The 25,877-nt window shown below is 34.9% G+C and overlaps 1 protein-coding gene across 1 annotated transcript; it reads left to right on the top strand.

Moving 5' to 3' along the window:
• Window positions 1–947: 947 nt before the first annotated feature.
• Window positions 948–25,285, top strand: NDUFAF4 (NADH:ubiquinone oxidoreductase complex assembly factor 4). The gene is made up of 3 exons (XM_051997431.1): window positions 948–1,284; window positions 2,910–3,013; window positions 20,386–25,285. The coding sequence occupies exons 1-3, from the start codon at window positions 1,149–1,151 to the stop codon at window positions 20,671–20,673; spliced, it is 528 nt and encodes a 175-aa protein (XP_051853391.1). The 5' UTR covers window positions 948–1,148; the 3' UTR covers window positions 20,674–25,285.
• Window positions 25,286–25,877: the final 592 nt, after the last annotated feature.

Here is a 25,877-nt window from a genome sequence, read left to right as displayed (position 1 = left end):
GTATACTAGAAAGCGATATTTATGTATATAGGCTATATACCATATATTGTATGTGCTACATATAAACACATAGATATTGGATATGTGTGTGTATATATATATGTCATATATATACATATATGTGTGGTCAAGCAAAACAAATTCTCAAACTTCTCTCTAAAAATGTCTATTAGAATGAAAAATTATGTGTCATCAATCAATCAACAAGTATTTGTTAAATATCATTTATTAAGTGCTATATGCCAGGTTCTGCAATAGGAACTGGGATTACACAGAAAAAAAATTCAACAATTCCTACTCAGGAGGAATTTACAGTGAGCTGAGGGAAAAGAAGGAGTAGGGATCTTGCATGGATTTAAAACTCTGCTTTGCCACTCATTCATTACTCTTCTGACCTCAAGAAAATCACTTTCTCAGGGCTTTAGAAGCCTTGTACTTTAATGCTTCTTAACAGCTGTGGGTAAAAATATTAAAAGTTCTGCACACCAAGCAAGAGTAATTTCTTTCTTTTCTTTTTTAATTTAATTTTTAATTATCGAATAAAACAAGCATTTCCATAACATAATACAATAAAAATTGACTTGCTACTCCTTTGAAATATACAATGCAATTATCATGTAAATTTCTTTTTTTCTCCTCCATTCCCCCTGCCCCGTCCCTAGAGATGGTTACAATTAGATAAAAATAAGTGTATAAGTGTAAAATTATTCTGTAGCCCCTTCTATTGGTCACTTCTTTCTCTGGAGGCAGACTATTTTTCTTCATGCATCCTTTCAGTTAATTTGAATATGATGAAAACACTAAAAGTCGCTCTTAAAACAGTACTGATGTTTCAGTATACTATGTTCTCTTGGTTCTGCTCATTTTTGTCTTTTTTAAGGTGTTGGTAACATCCGAGCGTGGGGAGGAAGGAAATTTGACAGTAGGAAGAAAGGGGCTATGTGCGAGAGGAGGCAATCTGCTTCCCAGTCGCCAGGGGGCGCTGTCAGAAATTCCGTTTTTTCCTTTCCGGATCGCGTAGCCCAGCTTGTCCAAGAGCGGCGCATGCCCACTCGGCGGTGCCGGGCCGGTTAGAACGTAGTACACCGGGAGGGTTCCATGTGCCGCCGGGTTCCAGAGCGGGACATCATGTTGTGAGAGAGAGAGAGATGGGGGCCCGGGTGAGCCGCGTTTTTCGGAACTTCAACCTGGAAAATCGTGCTGAGAGGGAGATCAGCAAGGCGAAGCCGTTTGCTGCCCCCATGCACCCCACCACCAAGTCCCTGATTCTGGAAGAAATCAACCGTGAGTAGTCCCCGAGGGCCTCTGCTCCCCCCCGGAGGCTTAGAGGAGGCCTCGGGTCGTCTGATGCTTGTCCTATTACCGAGCTCAGTTTTAGTTCCGTTCAATAAATGTTAATTAAGCACCTACGTAAGAGGAAATCCAAAAGAGGCAAAAGATAGCCCCTGCTTTCAGGAAGTTTACAATGCAGTTGTGGAGGCAGCTTGTAAATAAATATATAAATATATTTGCTATGTGCAAAAAAAATAAACAAGAAATAGGCAGAAGAGGATAAGTATTGAGGTTTCCTATAGATTGGGTTGAGAGACATTGTAGTGGCCAAGATTTAGAGGCAGAAGTGCCTCAAGGGAGTCGTGGGCTATAGTGCTCACCCCTAACTCCTCCTTTTTTTTGAGAGGCCTGAAGAGGTTAAAATAACCTGCCCAAGGTCACACAGTTAGTAAAAAGTGTCAGAGGAGGGATTCAAACCTTAATTCTGTAGCCAGTGTTCTTAAAACGGCACCCCACTGACAAGTCGTGGAATCAGCCGGTATCGAAGAACATGTTTTATTTTTCAGGTCTGAAGACCTGTATTTGTTCCTTTATAATCTGGCGTGTTTTTTGTGTTTTCGTTTTAAAAAGCATTCCGAGAATCAGGCCATAGGCGTGCTAAGAAGAATTTGACGCTAAAAATTAAATTGAAAGTCCTTGTGATTTTATAAGCGACCTTGAACCGGCTTTATTTCCTCCAAGTGGAAAAGAATAGGGGATTTAGCTTCTGTACCGGGCACACTGAATAGAGTGGAAAGGCCAGATTCTTCTATGAAACTCGATAATCTTATAGATGAAGGAAGTTTAAAACACCAATGAGAAAGAATTTCGAAAACAATTCATGCCTTAGGATACTTAGGAAGGTGTAGCCATAATGACATTGAAACTGTCCCTTACCGCTCCTTTAGTGTTACAAATCCTCCACTAGCAAAATTCCTTGATCTTTAGACATGTGCTGTTTGTCCATTCCCTGTGATTTAAGGTGGTGCATGCTGGGAGATGTAGTTCCCAGATCACTAACCTGGGGTTTAATAGTGATGCTTTTAATTCCTGTTTCATTTCATAGAATCATGAAATAATAGCTAGGCCTAAGGTTATTTTATTGAGGCCCCTTGTTTTACACATGAGAAACTGAGGGCTACTAAATTGATCCCACATTCCAGGCCAACACTTTTGTAGTTAAAATTTAAGTTTCAAGCAGTCAAGCTTGAAAGAGCTTATTAAGACTCTATGTACGGTACTAAGTGCTGAGATACTTAGATTTTGATAATATAATTATCTAGGACATTTAAATGATTCAAATGTGGATAATATGTGAGAAACCATTCTTAATATGTTATGTTATATTGTTATGTCATATTATTTGGTACATATTTCTGTAGGATTTTACAAGTACTGAATACTGAGTCTAAAACACTATTTCGGATTTCAGATTTACTTAAGAATTTTCATTTTTATTTTACTCCTTTGTATATATACCAAAAACCAAGCAAGAGTTTTTTTAAATTTTATTTTATTTGGAGTGTTTGAATGGGTACGTGGCCTAATTTTTTTTTGGTTTTATTTGAAATTGATGACTCTTTTCCTCTCCTGTTTAGGCCATCCAGAATTAGAGGAAATAGTCAAAAGAAAAGATGACAAACTGCTCACATTGTTAAAAGAAGTTTATGTTGACTCCAAAGATCCTGTTCCACACGTTCGGGTAACTGGCATTTTCTACATATTGACACTTTGCTCCAGATTGTTACATTTTGTACCAGTTAGATATAATTCACAGAATTCAACTTTGTCAGATTCTTTTGTACTTGTGGGATAGTTAGCGGATATTCTCTGGTGGAAGAGAAAGAAAAGTACTTTTCTCTGTTGCTTATCCTCTTTTTCAGTTTCTTACTGTGTTCAGCAAAAGGAAAAGGTTATGCTTTTATCCCAGAAGTTCTCTTTTCCCCTTCCTCCAACCAGATTTATGAAAGTCAGGTATTCAGAATTATTTGGAAGGTCACAGTCTATTAAGGAAAGTATATATAAAAATATGTAAACATATGCACATATTCCTCATATTTATGAACATTCATATGTATATGAATCCAGATGGTATACATATATCTAACCTTGTTTTCTTGTATGATAATACTCTTATTTTTAGCTTTAGTAATGAAGAAAGAACAATAGTGTTACCTTTTAACTAGTCACAATACTTAGAGCAGGAATTCTTTAAAATTTTTCCACTCATGACCCCTTTTTGCCTGAGAAATTTTTATGTGACCCTTGGTATATAGCTATATAAAGTAGTCATACAAATCAAACATTTACTGATAATAAAATTTTATGATCCCCACATTCAGTTACAAGATCCCCATATGTGTTCACAAATCACAGTTTAAGAAGCTGGGCTTTAGAGTACAATTCCTTTTGATTTTTTTTTTTTTTTTCAAATGGGAGAAAAAGTAGTACACTGTAATAGATAGAGCAAAGGTTTTGGCTTACACTGGTGGGAAAAGCTCTCTGTACCAATAGGATCACAGATCCAATCCTTATATGGTCCCTACCTAGAAAGATAGGCCTAGAAGTGTGCTCTTTTCTGCTATACCTGCTTTTGCTGCAACTATATCTATCCTTAGGCCTGGTATATTAAGGCTAGGTACTAACTCATCTCTGCTATTATGTCTTTTTATTATACATGACCTCATTGCATCAATGTACCTCTTTGTTTTTCAGTGACCTTTCATAAACTTTATGTCTTTTGATCCTCACATTAGCCCTGTGTATGGCGTGGGTGGGTAGATGGGTAAGCAGGTAGGTAGAACAAACACTATTAGCTCCATTTTGCAGATGAAGACCTTGAGGGAATGGCCTGGCCAGCATTGTAGAGTTGGCATGTAGGAATCCTGAGAATTGTTCAAACATTGTATTCTTGGTCTATTATACTTTCCAGTATGCTATACAGTGATGGAGGCATTGAAAATTAAGAGGTAAGAATGGTACATCCAAGGTCATTTAGATATGATTCCTGATTGATTAGAATGAAACATGCATGGAAAATTCAGGTAATTCAGAGAAGTCTTTTTAAGAGAGACAATGTTGTGGAGAAAGCACATTGAAGTAAAGGTTAGAAAATCTCAGTTCTAGTCCTATTTCTATAGTTAGCTATATAATCTTAGAAATTTTGTTTATGTGAGAGCCTTGTTTCTTTCTCTGAAAAATGGGAGAAAAATACTTATTACCTTCTTCACAAGACTATTATGAAGATCAAATGAGTAAGAAAAATACTTTACAAATCATAAAATATTGTTTTATATTATCATATATGTTATTTTACTTAGAAATTTAGATGGATCTCTTAACTTTCCTTCCTCTGGTAGAAGGTAGAAATCCCTCTTTGTTTTCCTGTCCTGTGTTATTTTTTTTTTTTAAATACTATGTACTCCCTTTCAGTTCTCCATAAAAAATCCACTCATATTTTTTAATATTTCTAAATATTAGAATTAGAATTAGAGTGACATAGAGTTACACCCTTCTTCTCATTCTTCCTATATGACCAGCCAGTCTTGTTTTCTATCATCCATGTGGTCATTGATGTCTTTTGTGCCTATTCTCATAATACATTACCAATGTTAATGCTGTATTTGTGCTCTTTGGGTTATCCATAATTTTGATTTTTCTAAGATTTTTATGCTTCAGCCTTTTGAACTACTGTGAAACTATCTATGAAAGAGCTGGGTTTTTGTAGTGGTCAGAAGTTTAATGCTATTGAAAATGCCTTGTATGTCCCTAAATATGATGAAATCTATCTCTTCTAATTAATCAACACTGGGCCAAGACCATTATCTTTCTATAGAAGTATATGTTGATTAATGGACTCTCTCTATTTTGATAGTTCCTGGCCACTACAAAAAGGGCTGCTACAAACATTTTTGCACATGTGGATTTTTTTCCCTTTTTTATGATCTCTTTAGGATAGAAACCCAGTAGAGACACTGCTGGATCAAATGGTATTCAGTTTGATAGCTCTTTGGGCATAGTTCCATATTGTTCTCCAGAATAGTTGGATCCATTCACATTTCCACCAACAATGTATTAGTGTCCCAGTTTTCCCACATCCCTCCAGCATTCATCATTATCTTTTCCTGCTTGACAGACTTTTAAAGAAAGTATTCTCTGTGCATTATCTCTGATTTTTCATCATCAAGAACCCTTTAATTCTGAATTCCTGCTTCATAGTTTTTCCAAATTAGTCTTTTCCAAAGACAGAATTATTTCATGATTGCAAAATCTAATAGCCTTTCCATTATTTGGCTGCATTGTGGCACATCTATCTTGATGCCCTCTTTTCCTTGATTTCTATTACGTATTTTCATGGTTCCCCTTTTATTCGTCTGAAACCCTGACTCCACTGCTTACTCAGATTCTTAAAATATAGGTATACCCAAAGACTTTGACCCAGGCCTTCTCGGCTCCTTGATAACCTCATCCACTCTAATGGCTTCAGTTGTTACCTCTGTGTAGAAGATGACACAGATCTCTTTTCTATATTGCCATTTTTCCTAAATCCTTAGGCTTTTATTTCCAACTTCTGGGTTTTTTTTCAAATCATGACACCTTTGGCCATAATCTTGATCTTCACATGTCTGAAAAAATCCATCATATTTTCTCCTAACACTCTACTCCAGATTCCAATTTTTTTTTTTTTTTTTAACTGACACTAGAGGCAAGATGGCATAGTGACAAGAGAACTGATCTTGAAACCAGGAAGATCTAAATGAGAAAATCCAGATACGACAGCTACTAACCATCTGACTTGGGCAGTTCACCTTAGTGCTCTAGGCAGTTCTCTTAGACATTTTAAATTAGTGAGACTATGTCAACCTGCAATGGCAAAGGAAGTTTCTTTCCTGGAACTCTCTATACCAGGGAAATCCCAGGTCCCGCCTCTATCTCTTACTGATGCCACCATTCAGTTGGTAACCTTACTCATGGCTATTTGATTCTTCTTTCTTATTTTTCATAGCCAAAGTCATTTGCTATTTATACTTGTGAAGTTCTCTCACCTGTCTTTCTATCCAACTGCTAAAACCTTATTTAGATCCTCATCTTTTATCACTTAGATGATTATAATCACCTCCTAATTGGTCTTTGTTCCTTTTATCTTCTCTACGATCCATACTATTACCTTTACTCTCTTTTTTTTTTTTTTTTTTTTTTGGTACAATGTTAGTCATCTTACTTCTCTACCCAAAAAACTTTAGTGACTTTCTTTGCCTACCAAATAAAGTAGGATCATAGAAAACATTAGATTTGAAGGGACATTAGAAGTCATTTAGTCTAATGGCCTAGAGAGATTAAATAATTTGTCTGAAGTTATACAGGTGATAGTAAGTACAGAGCCAATCTAAAATGACCAGATCTTTCGATTAAATCCAACACTCTTTTCATTACAGTACTTCCAGTCTTGGTGTTCAAGGTACTACATAATCCAGCTTTAACTTATTTGTTTGTCAGACTTTATCATATGTTGCTCTCCTTCCTATATTCTGTATTCCATTCACACTAAACTCTACTTTGTTTCCTGTTGTCATTTTTTCCTCATTTCTTTCCCTTTTTTTCACAGTTCTTCTCCGCAACCTCATATCTAATAATTGACATAGATTCTTCTAGTCTTTCTCACTTTGTTGAATCCTCTCTCATCTTTTGAATACTGATTTGGATGGTACTTCTTCCATGAATTGTTTTTGGTTTTTCTAGATAACATTGACCTTTCCTTACTCAAAATTTTCTTATTTGTAGTTATTTTATTCTCTTTTGTGAAATGATTATTTGAATTCTCACTATCATTTGTTCCATCCAGTAAGCATTGATTAAGTGCCTACTATGACAAATACTGTGCTAGCTGATTGGTATAAAAAATCAAAAATGAAAGTCCCTTCTTTCTTTCCCCATTTTTTATTCCCACTCCTCACCCTGTCACCCTCAATTGGAGGAAAACAGTTTGAACACAGATAAATAAAATACATAGTAATTTCCACGGATGACGTGAGAGTACTAGCAACTGACAGGGTTTAGGATGGGTCTCAAGCAAGACATAGCACTGAGCTGAGCACTGAAAGAAGTTGGGAATGGTTTGAGGTCAAATGAAGGAGGAGGAGGAGGGTCATCCCAGAAATGGGGAATATCCATTGCAAGAACAAACACCGAGATAGGAGATGGAATGTCAGGAGGAAGAACAGCTGGGTTGTTGTGGGAAAGAGAGTAGTGTGCAGGATGCTTAGAAAGATGAATTGGAGTAGCAGTAACTTTATCAGAAATCAGGAGGTTAGGAAAAGGAGATTTTGGAGGGAAAGATAATGAGTTCAAAATTATGTCCATGTAGAAATGTCCACAGTCAGTTGCTGATATAGAACTAGGGATGACTATATTGTAAGCTGCATAAGGACAGACATCTGTGTATTGCCAGTGTTTAACATGATATATTTGCATGATATTTTTGGCATGATGTTATAAGAGCAGGCATCTATCTCTATGATTCCCAGTGCTTACCCTAGTATTTACTAGGCATTTAATATTGACTTATATGAATTGAACTGTTGAATGGAAATTCAGTGGACTACCAATTTCCCTATATGTCAGTCTGGGAAATATGTTTTGCATTCTCTTAATTTTTTTCAAATAATTATCAATTTCATTGAAAGGGCTGCTAGTATTCTAGAGTTTAAGACAAGTATTTTGTGATTTGTGCATAGGAGCTTTTGAGGAACATCAATACTGATGGTAAATTCTCCTGTTTGAAATTTTAATAAGATACTGCAAAATCCTAGTGTGCACTTTAGAGAGCCAAGAGAGCAGAATTATATCATTGGTATTAGACTGCTAATTATTGTTATATTAAGTGTTATATTAGTAATTACAGAAATAAAGCTCCTTTGTTGTGGTCCAAAATGCACTCACCTCCTATGCTATATGGGTGCACTATTATATTCTTGCATCCTTTGATAGATCTCTGCTCTCTTTGATGTGGGTGATTCCAGGAGTTATACTTGATCTTGGAAGGCACCTTAAGTTGTTAAAGGGCTATGCTTGAGCATACACTCTGGCAAATCTTCTGTGTGTAGTCCAAAGGGCAGGTTGCTAAATTTAGAGTCTTATCATCAGAAGGCAATTTTTCTTAAGGATGAGTTCTTAACTTTAGGTGCATAAATTTGTTTTTTAAATTTATTCAGTCAGTTGTCAACAAAAACATTTATATTATATACTGGATACTAGGCTAAGCATTGGACAAATATAAAAGGGGAAAAGGATAATCCTTGTGCTCAAGAAACTTAACATTCTAATAAGTGAAGATAGCACATGAAAGGAATCTGAAAAGGGGATGGGGTGTTATCCTGAGTAGGAATGTGAGGGAAAAGAGTCATTGCAGCCTGGTGAGAAATGAAGAGATGGCTGGCCAGGGTACCCTCCTTGAATAGAAGGCAGAGAGTACTTTTGAGGTTTGAATTTGAGGCCTGAAGTGATTTTCCAGGATAAAGACATTTTCTATGGCATTTTGGAGTAGTAAAGGGTGGGAGGAAAAGAAAGGGGGACAGTGATGTTCGTGTCTATTGTGTATTTGTAACTTTTTTTTCAATGTAATTGGTTTCTTGAATAATTCTGTATATTTTTATGCAAATTATTCTGAAAAGTCCCTATTCATCAACAGTCTGCCAAAAGGGTCTATAATACAAAAAATATCGAGAAATCATGCTCTAACTTGTGATGGGGTTATATAATGGATTATTCATACTGATGATTGTAGATCTTTTGAAAATTTGAAGTCAATACAATAAAATATTTTCATCATCAGATTGTATATAATATGTGCTAGGGTAGATCTCAATGCCCCAGTAATTTCTACCATTTTAGAAAGTTGCTGTAGACAAAAAAAAAAAATTACCAACTGTGACTCAACCTGGTGTTGAAACTCTCCTAGTTTAGCTTGCCTGGACCCTGGAGTAAGTATGAAGTGCATCACTGGGCCCACACTTGAACTCTCTCCAGCTTGGAAGATAGATCTGGTGGTCCACAGGCATAGTCTTCAAGAATGGGAGAATCAGAATGGTAGTATTTTGGTGAAGGATAATATAATAGAATCTTTCACTGAAACCCTGTTCTGATGCTTCATTATGATAAGAGGTGATGTTGCTTGTGCGGTACAAATTGGTGGATTTTGCCAAATTGGCAAGGGTTTGAATAAGGGCTAATGATGAACTATGTATTAGATTTTGAAGTCTTAGTCTCTCTAAGTCCAGAGGCACCCATTATCAGGTTGACTGAAAGGAGATGGGTTTTTTTGTTTTGTTTTATATAGCAACTATTGAAAAAAAAAAATAACAGCTTAATGAAGTACAAAGGGGTTATGATCTGTATCATGGAGGGTAGCATATCAGCATAATTTTGGGATGTTAAAAGTATTAATATAACATAATCTTATATGTAAGGTACTGTAGTATAGTGAATAGAAAGCCATTCCTCAGAATCAGTCCTGGATTCAATTTTCACCTCTGATACATGTATCAGATAGTGTGACCCTGGACAAATCAGCTTCTCTAAGCATACTGTAAACTACAGAACAGGTATTGATCTGCATTGGTAGAGGAAGATTTCTTACTAGGAATTACCCACACCAATGAAATTACACATTTGGACCAAAAGAACTTGATAAGATTATATACAACATAATAAAGGAAGAGACAAGGTGGAATGTGCTAGGCAAATCAAATCTTTTCTATCACCTCCTCTCAGACTTTGATGGAGATAGTCTAGAACTCTGAGCCCAAGAGAATCAGCAGTAGGAGAGCTCTTCCCCCCCACTCCCTACCACCTACTCTTCCTTCAGCCAGGTCCCCTGATCTACCATCCGGGTATTGAACCCTTATGGAATTGTGACCTGGCAATAATCTCTGCAGGTTCCGAGAAGCCAGAAAAAAGTTCTCACTGCTTTAGTACTTAGTACTATTAAATGCTTCAACATCAGAAATGGATTTGGTTTCACTAATGACAACAATACTAAGCATTATTACCTTATACAATTTGTCTCGACCCTGAGAATCACTGGGCTTTTTTCTGACTTAAGCGTGAAACCTACAAATGTCGTCTGCCCGTATTAGTTAGTGAGTCAGTAAGTCAGCAAATTTTTACATTGCTCCTATTATTTGCCAGGCATCATGCCAAGTATTGGGGATTCAAAGAATTCAAAAGACAGTTCCTTCCCCTTAAGGAGCTCACAGTCTAATAGAGGAAGATAACATAAAAAGTAGTTGAAAATGGGTGGGAAGAGGGCACTGAGTGAGGGCATTATGATGTCTGTTAGGAGTGTAATTTGCTGGGAAGTAATGATGTGATGCCCTTGGTGCTCTCCTTAAATGAGAGGCTGGAGGAACTTGCTGGTGCCCACTCTCTAGGCAGAGGGGCAGGGGCTACTGAGGACATGGGAGTTTCAGCTTGGTGATTTTGCTGGTTGATGAATTACCTTGAATCTTGATGAATTTCCAGCATTCAGCCACTGACGAATGGTGAATGTGAAACTATAGAGAGCAGGAACTGTCACTTTTTTGTTGCTATCACCAGTGCTAAGCACACTGTTTTGTGTATATTAAGTGCTTAATAAATCCATTTTCATTCATTCATCTATTCAGAATATAGAATGGACCTTCCTTATTCTGAATTCTATAGTAAGCATAGTTCACAAATTGTTCAGTTAATCAGAAACTAAGATGTTTGTTTAACATTTTTAAAGTTCTGCACTTAATAAAAAAAAAAGCTTCATAAGCATAGAAGTTTTAATAAATTTATGTAAAATGAACCAGAAGATTTTATTGGCTAACAAGCAAAGAATTCAAAATATGAAGAAGCAGCCAAAAAAAGTTAACGTGGATATTAGGCTATAGTAGAAATGTACTAGAGAGAGGGAGGTGATAGCCTTGTTGTTTCCTGGTCAAATGACATCTGGAAATTTCTACTTGCCACTTTTCAGATAGGACTGTGGTAAGTTGGAATGTATTTGTAAGAATGCAAGAGTATGACATCTGAGGATTATTTGGGGATGAGAGGGAGAGATCCCAAACATCCTGGTTTCATAGATCCACCTTTTTACTACCAGTGTTCCCATACTTAAACAGTTCACATTTATATATCATCTTGAGGTATAAGAAACAGTTGCCTTAAAACTCTGTGAAGCAGGTACTAGTTAATTTCTGCTGAACTAAAAGAATTTTGCGTTTGGAGTTCAAATCCTGGCTCTGCTACTTCACCTCTGACCTAGGACAAGATGTTTTGCCTCTCTGGGCCTAAGTTTCCTCATCTGTAAAATGGAGGTTTTGGACTAAATAGTCTCCGAGGTTCCTTCTAGTTCTAAGCCCTCTCTATCTATATCTGTCTTCTCTGGGCTTCCATATCCTTAGCTGAAAAATGAGGGATTCTGATTAGCTGCTCTCTAAGGTTATCTTCAGTTGTAACAAAACTAGTTTTAAGTGAGGTCATAGGTCTATCTTGCTGATAATGATAGAAGGGAATCAATAAATTAGGGATTTGTTGAATCATTTTAGTCATATCCCACTCTTTACTGACTCCATTTTGGGGTTTTCTTGGCAAAGATACTTGAATATTTTCCCATTTTCTTCTCTAGCTCATTTTAAAGATGAGGAAACTGAGGCAAATAGGGTTAAGAGATTTGTTCCACAACTAGTATATGAGGTTGGATTTCAATTTATGAAGATAAATCTTTGTAATTCCAAGTCCAGTATTCTATCCACTACATCATCTAACTGCCCCAAGTTGGAACTATTTTAATGTTATATTTAATTAGGCCTGTGTTTTGTTTATAACATTATAAAAAGTATAGGCTATAGACAATTGAATGTTTTCCAGGCTAGACAGTTGATTGTTTTCCAGGCTTCTGCTATCTTAAAGTATTCTAATTAATACATTTCATCGTGCTTTGAAATCATTTTCAAAGAATAACTCCCCTGTAGTGTTAATAATAATAATACATCCATTTAAAGCAATTTCATTGAAATAGAAATAATATGTATACTAAGTTTATACATATTTGGATTCTAATATTAGAAATTTAAGAACATTTATAATAACCTCGTCATTTATGATTTTGTAATTTACCATAATGAAGTTTTAAACATTAAATTAAATATGAATGTTTTTGTAGATAATTGGATTTGATTAAGTCAATTACTGTTAGGCCTTTTTTGTTTCTTCATTTACCTTTTCAGTTGCATTTATGATAATATGCAACAGCAATTTTGATGATTACTGATTCAAATAATTTTTAAAGATTTTAGAAAGGATTTCAGAGATCATCAAGCCTAACACCATCAAGGAAACTTATTTGATCCAGCAAGATTGAATCTGCCTGATAGTCACATCTCATCAATACCATCTGGCACTTTGATTATACCCTCTGACTAGATGGGCAGGGCCATGGATTTCAGGACCTCTATTTAAGGACTGTGCTCTGCAGAGTTGTTGTTGTTTTGTTTTTTTTCCACATTTCTTACCAGCTTACTTTTGGACTTTGTTAAGTTTAAGATGCTTATATCTCAGTGGAGAAATATCTAGTAATTAGCTAGTATTGTGGAACTATAGCTCTGGGGAGAGTCTAGGGTTGAATAGATCGATATGGGAGTTCTCTTCATAGAGGGGATAATAGAATCCATGGCAACTGATGAGCTCTGAGAGAGATTGTATTAGTAGAGAAGAGGGCACAAGATTGAATTTTTTAAACCTATAGTTAGGGGGATGATAATTTAGCAAAGGGAGAAATTGAGAAAGCATGATATCATATAAACCAAGAGAGGAAGGAAGGGAGGGAAGGGAAGGGAATAAGCATTTATTAAGTGCCTGTTTATGTCAGACACTGTACCAGGTGTTTTACAAATATCTCATTTGAGATCATTTTTTGTTTAAATGCCACTTGGTCATCCTTATGATATATTGCTCTAATCTTCTTGCTAGTAAAAATTTCAAATTTTTGTATCAATATTCATTAGGGAAATTGGTTTGTAATTTTCTTTCTTTGTTTTTGCTCTTCTGGGTTTAAGTATCAGACCGTATTTGTGTTGTAAAAGGAATTTGGTAGGACTCCTTCTTTGCATATGTTTCTAAATAGTTTATATATATAGTACTGGGGTTAATTTTTCTTTAAATGTTGGTAGAATTCACTGACAAGAAGCTATATTTTATATTCCTTTCTATTCCCATTCATTTTTTTTTTCTCGAGAACTGTCATATTTAGCTTTTCCAAAACTCTTTCATCTCCTTAACTTCCTTTTTGTTTATTCATTTATTTATTTATTTATTGGTGATATTTATCTAGTTCTGAGAGGGGAAAGTTAAGGTCCCCCTTAAGTAATTCTTTTGTCTTATTTCCCCCTATAACTCATTTAACTTCTATAAGAATTTGAATGCTGTGCCATTTGATACATATATGTTTAGTGTTGATATTACTTCATTGTCTGTGGTGTCTTTTAGCAAGATATGCTTTCCTTCATCGTCTCTTAATTAGATCTGTTTTGGCTTTTTCTTTTTCTGAGATGATGCTACCTCTACTCTTTTTTTTTTTTTTTTTTAAACATCAGCATATTAGGATTCTGCTCCAATTCCTTATATTTACTTTGTATGTATCTCTGTTTCATGTGTGTTTCTTATAAACAGGATATGGTAAGATTCTGGTTTTTAATCCATTCTGCTTTCTGCTTCTGTTTTAGGGATGAGTACATCCCAATCCATATTTACTGTTATAATAACTAACTCTGGAATCCCTTCATTCTATTTTCCTGTTTATCTTTCCTTTTCTCTTTCTTTCCCTTCTGTTAGTCAAATCTTACTTCTCTTATCCCCATCTTTTCCTACTTTCCTATAAGGTAGTTCTCTATAAGATCTATACCCAACTAAGTGTATACTCCTTCTTTGAGCCAATTCTGATGAGTAAAGTTCAAGCATTGCATGTCACCCCTCTGTCTTCTCCTCCATTAAAATAGTTCTGCACCCCTTTTATGTGAGATTATCTCAATCTACCTCTCCCTTCCCTCTTCCCCCAGTGCAATCCTCTTTCATATGCTTTGATTTTTTTTTTTTAATATCATCCCATTGTTGTGCATTCACATGTGCATTTTCTGTCTATGTATATTTGTAATTGTCCTAATAGTGGTAGAGTTCTTAAGAGTTTGAAGTATCTTCCCCTATAGGAATATAAACAGTTAAAATCTTATTTGAATCTCTTTATATTTTCTCTCTACCTTTTTTTGTTTGAAAATCAGATTTTCTGTTCAGCTCTGATCTTTCATTAAGCATGCTTGAAATTCATTGAATATCTTTTTCTTTCTACCTCTGGATTATACTCAATTTCTCTGGACAGATGATTCTTGGTTGTAATCCTAGCTCCTTTACCTTTTAGAATATCATATTCCAAATCCTTCAATGCATTAATAGAAGCTACTAAATCCTGGGTAATCCTCACTGGCTGTTATATTCTGGTTGCTTGCAGTGTTTTTTCTTTGTCCTAGGAATTCTGGGATTTGGCTTTAGTGTTTTTAGGAGTTTTCATTTTGAGCTTTCTTTCTGAAAGGAGGTGATTAGTGTATTCTTTCAATTTCTGTTTTATTCTCTAGGTTCTAGAGTCAGAGTAGTTTTCCTTGATAATTTCTTGAATAAGTTTTCTAGGCTCTTTTTTGATCATGGCTTTCAGATAGTCCAATAATTTTCAAATTATCTCTTCTGGATCTGTTTTTCCAGTTAGAAATTTCACATTTTCTTCTTTTTTCCATTCTTTTTATTTTGTTTTATTGTTTCTTGATTTCTTATGGAGTCATTTGCTTCTACTTACCCAATTCTATTTTTAAAGCATTATTTTCTTCAATGAACTTTTGTACTTCCTTTTCCATTTGGCCAACTTTACTTTTAAGTAGTTTTATTCAGTGAATTTTTGTATGTCTTTTTTCTCTCTTATGTGCTTTCTTTACCATGATTTCTCACGATTTTCTTGCTAATGAAATTACCTTTCTTGATTTTTTAAAAATCTTTTTTAAGCTCTTCCAAGTATTCTTTTTAGACCTGGTCTAACACCAATTCACATTTTTCTTGAAAACCTCAAATGTAGCTGTTTTGATATTATTGTTCTCTTTTAAGTTTGCATCACGATCCTCTTCCCTGTCACCATAGTAACTTTCCATAGTCAGGTTCTCTTTGGGTTTTGCTTATTTTCTGCCTATTTTGTGACTTATTAATTTATGTTAAAGTTGGACTCTGCTCCTGGAGTAGAGATCATTGTCCCAACCTCTTTGGACTAGCTCTGAAGGCTTGCTGGCTTGCACTAGCCCTTGAGGCCTAGCTGATGGCTTGTTCTGGGGACAGGGAATTGGCAAAATCTCACTGGTGATTTGCATTAGTTAGAGGGTTTGCTTGCACTTGAGAACAAGGCCTCACTGCTGCCCTAGGATACATTTTACATTGGGTATCACTTGTATCTGCCTTCCTTCTGCCATTTATTGGAAGTAGTATTGAGCAGTAGATAGCATGTTATAATTTTATTAGTCAGGAAGATTTGGGTTCCAATCCTACCAGTTTTGGGACCCTGGGAAAATAACTTTGGATTTCGCTTTCCTCACCTTAATGTTCTTAAAAATCTCTGCCAGCTCAAAATAAATGTTGTTTTGATGATTAGTGAAAAATGATTTATTAAGTGCTTTCTGTATGCAAAGTGCTGTGCTAAGTATAGGAACACAAACAGAAAACAAGACAGGAGCTCATCTCTTAATGGAAGGAACACAATACATAAAGGAGATTTGGGTTCCCGTGGTCCTTAGGGTTCTTTGTAATGACGAAAACAGGAGCACTTTTTCATGTGGAGTCATTTGAATGTGCCAAGGACTTTGGTGGGAAAAAATTTTCTCTTCCTGGCTTTTAGTAGCTACACACGTGTCAAATTACTCTCATTCTTGTCAAAATAACCTAATTGTTCTTCCCCTTACTTGAAGTCTCATTTCCTACTTCCATGCTTTTGAAAGGGCTGTCTTCTATGTGTGGAGTGCTTCCTCCTCCTACTTCTTAGAACCCTTCATTTCCTTTAGTTTAACACTGATCATACGTTCTCAGAGAAGCCTTCCATTTCCTTTCATCCCATCCCAATCTGTTAGTGCTTCCTTCTTTGTCAGAGTATTTTTTCATCTAACTCATCTCTGTACAAAAGAATACCTCTTTGGGAGTAGCATCTTTTTCATTTCTGTTTGCTCCCCCAGTACGAAGCCAAGCACAGTGCCTGACACATAGTAAGCTCTTAGCAAACATTTGTTGAGTTGAATTGCATTCCTAAAAGAATATTGTGGTTAAAAATATGTGCTTGTGCAGCAGAGAGAAATTTGACTGAAAAAAACTGTAAAATTTTCCAAATGAAACCAGCCCACTTCCTCTTCCTATTTATGTCTACTCCAACTTATCATCCATCTGCAGTGTCTATCAAAGATGTGTTTGCTCATAGACAAACTCAGTGAACTTAACTTCAAGTCATAATCTAGGCCAAATTATTCTTTACCTATATGGCTTTTCCCATGTGGATTGATAAACCTATCATCTGTGAGAGACTAAGTGGTCTCCACATATTTTAGGGATAATATCAGTAGAAAAGTTTAAAAATCACAGTTTTTCAACCTGGCTCTCATGGAAAAAAAAAAGAGTATTTTTTTTTCTTAAATGTGTTTGTTTTATTCTGAACTGAAACACTAAACAAAATGATCATTACCATATACAATATAATGATAATAATAGCTAAAATGCACATAGCTCTTTTTTTTTTTTTTTTTTTTTTTGCATGGGAGGACTTTTATTAACTGAAGCAGAGTGAAGAAAGCAGAATCAGAAAAAACAATGACTATGATGATATGAATAGTAATAATATCAGGGACAAAACCATTCAAAGCAAGAGCACATAGCTCTTTTACAATTAATAAAGAACTTTATATATATTTCAATTGGTCCTTATAACAACTTTATAAAATAGGTGCTATTATTTATCTTTTTTATAGATCAGGAAACTGATGCTGAGAAATTAAGTAATTTTTCTAGGGATCTTATAGTTAGTAAGTATTTGAGGCTGGATTTGAACTAAGGTTTTCTGGATACCAAGTCCAACATTAATCATTCTGCTGTCTAGCAGTCCAGAGAACAAAAAAAGGGAGATTTATGTAATAATAATTATCAATCTGTTATGTTCATATTGCTTTTCCTTTTAAGTTTTAGTGCATGGTTCTACATGTTCTTATAATAAAACTCACTTAACTTTGGAACCCTAAGTATCAGTTACATAATAAAGTGACCATAGAACTTTGACAGCTATCCTACACATCTATACTTCCTTCTGGCCTTCTTTCTGAACTTTTCTGTGAATTTTTAGAAGATGCTTCCAATGTTTTATGATAGCAGGACTTTTTTTTAATGAGAGACTAAAAGATGACATTCATCAGCAGATGAGGGATCTGTGTTCAACAAGTAACATATCAGTGTTTGCCAAGTAGAGAAGGAAGAAGCTAGGTAAATATCAGGGGAGTAAAAACAGATTATGATGATTATGATTATCTATAAATATTTATTTAACTATTGATGTGAGATAGCTGTTCCAGCTAATGAAAACTGAAGGCATTTGAACCATGTGGCTATATATTCATGTTCTTCTAATAAAATAAATTGGAAAACTTAAAAAATATATAACTAAGTATAAGAATGACTCACGAGGACTGCTTAATAAATGTTTATTGACTATTCACTGACTGACTTAGGGGGGCAGATAAGGGATTGGCAGTGTTAATTAATTTCCTTGTATATTGAATTTATATGTATAAATAAGACCTGAAAGTATTTTGGGCAGTTTTAAAGTGAAATTTCTTTTTCTGCTTAATACACATATATTTTCTCTCTTCCTTCCTCTTCCCTATCTCTCATGAACAACAAAAGAAAACTCTCAACAAATAGGCATAGTCAAGGCAAATTCCCTCATTGGCCATCTCCAAAATGTATGTCTCATTCTCTTTCAGCATTGTTTTTCCTTTATAATGTTGTCCTTATATTTGTTATTCTGGTTTTGCTCACTTTACTCTGTATTATTTCATGTTGTTTTTTCTTAATTTTTCTCTGAAATTGTCCATTTTGTTATTTCTTATGGTGTGGTAATATTCTATTACATTTATAAATTGCAACAAAACTCCATTAAGTATAATATCTCTTAGAATATCTCAATTTATGGCTACCATAAAGAGAGCTGCTATAACTATTTTTGTACATATCAATTTTTGTTTTTATTTTATTACTTTATTACTTTTATTAATTTAGATCTTATAGTGAGTGGTATTACTAGGTCAGAAATATGCGCTCTTTAGTAATTTCTGGTGCCTAGTTTCAAGCTACTTTCCAGAAGGACTGGACTAACACATAGAATATTAAAGTGCTTATTTTCTTTCAAATTTCAGCATTTGTCATTTTTTGTTATCTTTGTCTAATTGATAGATGTTTAGTAGAACCTCAGAATTGCTTTAATTTGTACTTATCTGAATAAGAGTGTTTTTTAAAATATAATTGTTAATAGCTTTGATTATTTTCCTTTGCAAACTGCCTCTTTAAGTCTTTGACCATTCAATAACTGGTCATTTATCAATATTGATTTTGCTTATTATTCTTACATATTTGAATCTTATTGTGTAAACTTTTACCCCAGTTACCGATCTCCATTCCTCCATTCTAATTTTGGTTTTGGTTTTGTTTGTTAAAAAAAAAAAAAAAAAAAAAAAAAAAAAAAAAAACCTTTTTAATTTTATGTGATCACATTTGACAATTTTTACTTTGTGTTCTTTCACTTGTTTAGTTATAAGCTCTTTTCCTAGTCATATATCTGAAAGGTACTTTATTTTTCTTTTTTCTAATTTGATTATGAAGTCATCTTTTATATCTAAGTTAGGCATCTATTAGAAGTTTACCATGATATATAGTATCTAATGTCTGCTTTTTAGTTTTCCCAGAAGTTTTTTTTATATTGTGAATATTGACCCCAGTAAGTAGGATCTTTTCAAACACTCCATTTTTGTTTTTGTTTGCTTCTATTTGTTGTATGCATCATCTGTTTCCCTGATCAGCCTTTCTGTTTTTTTTCCCACTTGTGTGAAATCATTTTAATAATTGCTATTTAGTAGTGTAGTTTGGTATCTAACACTGCTAGTCATATATTTCCTGGATATCGTAATAGATTCCAAAATATTTTATACATTCTATTACTAATTTAAATGAAATTTTTATTTTTAGTATTTCCTGCTTGGTTTTGTTGTGGTAACTTATTTTGATTTAGTTTACATTTTGCAACTTTGCTGAATTTGTTTTGATATGCAATTTTCTTATTTGTTTGTTTTTGAATGTAGAACATTAATTGTTTATTACTGATTCATAATAAAGTTCATTATAAAAAAAAGGAAGGTTTTTAATTCCTGGAAGGAGAGAAGGTGGCACATGGAAAAAAATGATCCTGCCCCAGTAGTGGAACTAGTCAGAATAAATGGTGCTAAGTTAGTTGAAATAATAAAACTACAGACTAATAAAAGCAACATTGACCCAGGATTTAATATCTTATAATAAGAATCACGATTTTTGGAATGGGAGAGAAGAAAAAAGAAAGGCATCTGACAATCAGGAAATAGTTCATTTCATGGAGCAACTTGTTAAATATCTACTGTGTGCCAAGTACTGTGCTAGTGCTAACAACACAGAGTTAAAAATAAGCAGTCCCAGTCTTTAAGGAGTTATATTCTGTAGATAAGAACAAAAACAACTGTACATACAAAATATTTTTTACAATATTTCAAGGGATAAAGATATTTTTGGGGGGATAGGAGATAAGGCCTGAAGAAATTGAGATAAAAGAGTATTTCAGGCATCGTGGGAATAACTTGTATAAAGGCACATAAGTGAGAGATAAAAGGCTAGGTATGAAGAGCAGCAAAAAATACAAAAATAGATGATTCTCTTTTTTCCCTAATAAATCTTTCTTTTCTCTCGCCCTAGGTGAAAGATGCCAGTATACCTCACTCACCGGAGCTTAGACTTCTAAAAGGCAATCACTTTAACCTCATGACTTCCCAGAACATTCCCAAAGGCAAAATTTCTGTGGTAGAGGCTCTCACTCTACTTAACAATCATAAACGTTCTCCTGAAACATGGACTGCAGAAAAAATAGCCCAGGAATATTATCTAGAACTGAAAGATGTTAAATCCCTTCTCATGTTTTTTGTTGCTTTTGATGTAAAGATCTTCCCTGCCAATAACAAAAAGAAAGCTATATCTTCGAAATGAAAGAAGCCATCAGAAGCATTTTCCACCATGTCCCCCTACATGCGCCCTTGTCCTATTCGCCTCCTGAATGCATTAAATTATGTTATCATTCGGTTAAATGATCACAGTTCCCTCTTTGTGACTGAAAACTTTTACTTAATAAGCAGCTAATTGTGTCAGGCTGCTGGCTGAGCTTGAAATGTTTTGCTGGTATTTTGTCCTGCTATATTCTATCATGTATATGTCCAAATGAGTGATGAGCTCAACTTCATGTGTTCCTTAGAAATGGGAAAGGCAAGCTGTTATTTTTAGACATATCATATGACCATTTCTGAAACGGTCACAGTCCTTTGGGATATAATTGAAAATATCTGTTTAAAAATTAAAGAAAAAAATTATCTTCCAATTCAGGTACAAAGTACATTCTTCCCTGGGTTGAGGCATTTGGCCTTAGAGGAATGATACTTGGAAGAATAATAAAATAGCATTTCCCAGGCCAAGAGAGTAAAAAACCAAGATAAAAATCAAGAAAAAAGAATATTATGCTTACAAAATTATCTTTCATGATTGTTCTAGAGGATGGAAGAGATAAAGAGAGGTTTGAGAATTCTGTTGATTGCAGAATTTTTAACATGAAATGTTTGATTTCTAAATTTTGTTACTGGAGAATCTAAAACCTGTGACAAGTATTAAATCTGGAGTTTGACTAAGGAAAAGATTTTGGTGTGGCATGTATGGGCAGTACCTGAAAAGTAACCACATCTGGATGTAATGTTTAGCAAGGAAACTATTTTTTTCCTCTGGAAGATGACCTGGAGCCTAGATTCCAAACAAATAGTTGTGTGACCTTGGGAAGATCATTTAATGGTCTCTGGCCCTTGGTGCCCACCTTTCTACAATAAGAAAGTTGGACTGGAGAATCATCCCAATAACTAGCATATGTAGAACACTTTAAAGATTATAGAACACTGTCTATGTGTTATGAATAATCTTTAAGGACAGTTCTAATTTCATAGTTTTGACTGAAACTGGTCAGGTGAAAGAAAAAAATGAGAACCAGAAAGATGTGCTTGGAAATTTTGTTATTGTGGAAAGAAAGTTAGAGTCAGTTAAGAGAGAATCCCCCTTCTAACACTTATCTATGTGGAGAGATAACACTCTTCAACTGTAAAATGGAAATTGTAATATTTGTGAAGCTCAAATGAGATGTAAAGTACTTGGCAAAGCTCATGGTATTATGTATAAATGTCAGTTATTTATTGTCTGCCTTAGTTTGAAGCACTGAATTATGTTTAATGGTCACTTTGATATTATTAGCTAATAGATATCTAGCGATTTAAGATCTGCAAACATTTTATGCATTTTCTCTTTTGATAATCTCATCTACGCTTTGATGCTGTTATCTGTTTTATTGATGAGAAACTGGAGGCTAAGACTGTGTCTTTCTTGGAGTGAACAGCTAGTAAATAAGGCAATTTCATATTTAAATCTTAACACTCTAAAGTACAGTCACAGTGACTTCTAGAGGATGCATAGTGAGAGGAATACTAACATTTTGCACTCAGGGATCCCTTCTAGTTTAAGATCTAAATAGAAATAGTTCTCTGATTTCAGTTTACATATCTGGATTGAGGCTCAGTGACTTTATAGTCCAGGGTCACATTTGTAGGTCTCATGAACCCCCAAGTCAGTTCCCATTAGATGAAGAAGCAAAACAGAAGGACAAGGGTGCTATAGGGGCCAATCAGCTAGTTAAGAAATTGTTTGAATCTTTTGCCAACATTCTTTAAACTTCTGTTCTTATTTCATGGGGGTGATTCTCTTCATGAGTCCACAGAAATTCTCCACACACACAGCATAGGGGAAGCTTAGAAACCGTGGAGTAAATTATTTTTTGGAGACAGAAGAGCAAGCAAGGGAAAGGGAACCTGGATGCAAATTGGGAATTTTTGATTGAAACGATTTTCAAGTGCACTTTTCAAATACTCCTTATTGCTACATTATGTTTGGCCAAAAACAGCACTTGTTTTCAAAAATAACATAGGTATAGCTATAAATATTGTCTTTAAAAACTCATGTCATGGATTTACACCAACTCTGTTCTCTTATTTTCATTGCCCATTCTGTTCTGTTTGAGCCAACCTGCAAATCTATAAATATAGCATTGGTTTAACATATTGTGATGATTTCTTTCTAGGCAGCTATAAATACAACTGCTGCTGCTATATGTTATATAATGTAATAAAAGTAGTTGCTTTGTTTATAATATTCATGGAGGGGAATGGCATGAACTTGCTTTATATTGTCTCATCAGTATGAGATATCTAGCAGTGCAGTAACTTAACTGCATCCTCAAATTGTCTTTTTCTGATTCTTTTCCATTTTGCCTCAGATTCAGAATTGTAATGTCAATTTTTTTTTCAGGCCGGCATGAATGTAATTAAAACTTATCATGCACTGGTAATAAATACTGTGAAAGAAAGAAATAAAAAAATGGCCATATTTAAATGACCTAAAGGGATTAAAAGTCACTTTTTCTCTCTTAGGATTGTTTTGAGAATTAATTTTGGTCAGAGCACAACAAATCTTGAGTTCCAGGGTCCTGGGGTGGTTGGTGTCATGTATTTTTGATGTAGTTACACCAGGAACCACCAAAAAAAGGTATTTAGTCTTCTTGTTTACCTACTTTTAAGTTCCAGTATAATGCCAGATTTAATGAAGAAGTGATGGTAATTTACCTGGAGATAGACTCCTTGGGATTTTCAATTACCACTAATCTATCCTGACTTCTGTTATAAACCTATTTCTTTTGGGGATAAGATGGAAAGGAAAGGAAAGGAGTGTGTTACATAGAGCAGGGGGAGAGCTCCTAGACTTCACTCCCATTCTCTTTGTAACTTAAGGGACAACTTCAGCAAGCTGTCCTTGGCCTGTATCTTTTCCAGAGAATTTTTCAAGATTCTAACTTGAGGCCAGCATACCCCAAAACATGGAGGTTATTACTCCACTCTGCATAGTCCACAATTTCCCCTGCTAGGTCATTATTGATGTCCTAAGGAAATGAATGATGCCCTTGGGAAGGATGATAACATCAACTCCACCTCTTCCACTTTAAGTAAATAATATGCTATAGAATTTCATATTTGGAAGGGATCTTAGAGGTTGTCAATAATCCAATAAATTGTGCTGTCAACTAAGGTTGACAAGATAAACTAGTCCTTCCTGTTAAAAATTATCCATCTTTGTTGAATGGGAAACTGGTTACTCTGAGGCTACCCCTTCCCATTTAAAGCAAGTCTGCCTCTGTCCAGTAATTATATAAACATTATATTAGTTCTGCTACCAAAAAAACCTAATTCTCCTGCCATGGAAATTGTTCAAATATTTAAAAACAGTGATCATGTTACCTCTTAAATTTATCAATCAGTCATCATTTAATAGGGTTTGGGGTCCTCTTACCATCTTAGCCTTTTGTAAACCGAATTTGTCACTATTCCTCTTCATTGATGATGCCCAAAATAGAATACTGTGTTCCAGATGTGCTTTGGCAGATACAGCACAGTTCCTGGCACATAACTGGTACTTACTAAATCCTTATTGTTAGATTTGATTTGCACAAAGTATAAGAATCTTACCTCCCTTGATAGTGACACTGTTATGTTAATGGAGCTCAAGTGAAGAACTGCAGCTGCCGCAATAACTAACATTTACACTTTGTGTATATGTGGGTGTGTACATTTATGCATAGAAAAATCTATGTTTATGAGGGTATCCCAAAAACTAGTGCCGTTTTAAAGTTACTGCTAGTTTAAAGTTGCATCAAGATTTTTGGGCTATCCCATTTTATCTGAGCCTCTCAATCATTCAAGGTAGGACCCCATCCTCACACACAAGACCATGCAACTTGTAAATATCTGAATCCAGACTTGAACTTAATCAAGTGAACAAACACGTGCCAGGAATTTATGCAGAATTGGGATACAATTAGAAGCAAAAAGAAACAGCCCCTATCTTCAAGGCCACATTTAAGTGACCTACATTACATTCTAAATGGGATGCAAGGTATGTTGGCAAATTGTACATAATAAATTTGCAGTTTCATGTGCAATCATTTCTAAAAAAAAATTCTGTTATGGAATTGCTTGTTTTATTTCATAATTTGAAAGAAAGAAAGGTGTTCTCTTAGAAGTACTACTTAAGAAGAAGAGCATAGAGAGTCTGACTATAATTATATAACCCAAAATAAACGGAAAATTCCGTATGAATAAAGAAGTTAAGGTTAACTTACTCAAACATGCAAGTGCCATTCACTCTGAGCAATTGTCTCCCTCCAAGATATTATACTCCTCATTCTGAGGAAGATATTACATTAAAAAATTCCTAGCCAGGTGCTTGGCTAGCCTAACAATTGCATTATGATACTTTCTCTATTATGCGACCCCCACAGAAGGGGGGGGAGGGAGATAGACTACATGCACTGTAGTTTTAACTCAAAAACCCTGGGAGGTGGGGGGGTGGTACATAAAGACCTCTCTGCATTAGGGGTTGGGCCATTTGGTACCGAAATGGTCTTTAATACTGCCTTGGTATGTGACTTTTCAAATCCTTGGAATAAAACTGCTTAATTTTGTAACTCCAAGTCTCAAGTAGTCCTTTTCTACATCATGTAGTTTGAACCCGAGCAGTTACTAAGGTAACTACACCTCCCATGTTAGATTCAATCACCAATGTTAAAAAAAAAAAAAAAAAAAGCTACAAAATGCACCAAAATATTCATAATAGCACTCTTTACAGTAGTGAAGAAATGAAAACAAAGTGGATGACAAATCTTTTGGGGAATAGACAAATCGTGATACATTGGTGAAATGATTAACTTCGTTGTTTCAGCTTAAAAATCTAGTTTCCCTAAGGCATGGTGCTCACTATCCTGTGAGTCAGTTAGGTGACTTAATGATTAGATACATTATGATTAGAGCACTGGGCCTGGTGTCAAGAAGATCTGAACTTAAATTAGGAGTCAGACACTACCTAACTGTGTGACTGGCAGCAAGCCACTTTGCTTTCCTCAGCTTCAAAATGGGAATCATAATAGCATCCACCTCCCATGATTGTTGTGAGGATCAAATGAGATAATATTTATAAAGCACTTGGCCCATAAGATGCACCTAAAATGCTTTTTTACTTCGAGTTTTCTGTCATCTACAAATTTGACAAGTATGGCTTCT

Source organism: Antechinus flavipes, chromosome 4 (genome assembly GCF_016432865.1).
Source record: "Antechinus flavipes isolate AdamAnt ecotype Samford, QLD, Australia chromosome 4, AdamAnt_v2, whole genome shotgun sequence".
NCBI classification, from domain to species: Eukaryota; Metazoa; Chordata; class Mammalia; order Dasyuromorphia; family Dasyuridae; genus Antechinus; species Antechinus flavipes.
Note: the sequence above shows the minus strand (reverse complement) of the source record. Positions and strands in the feature narration are given on the sequence as shown.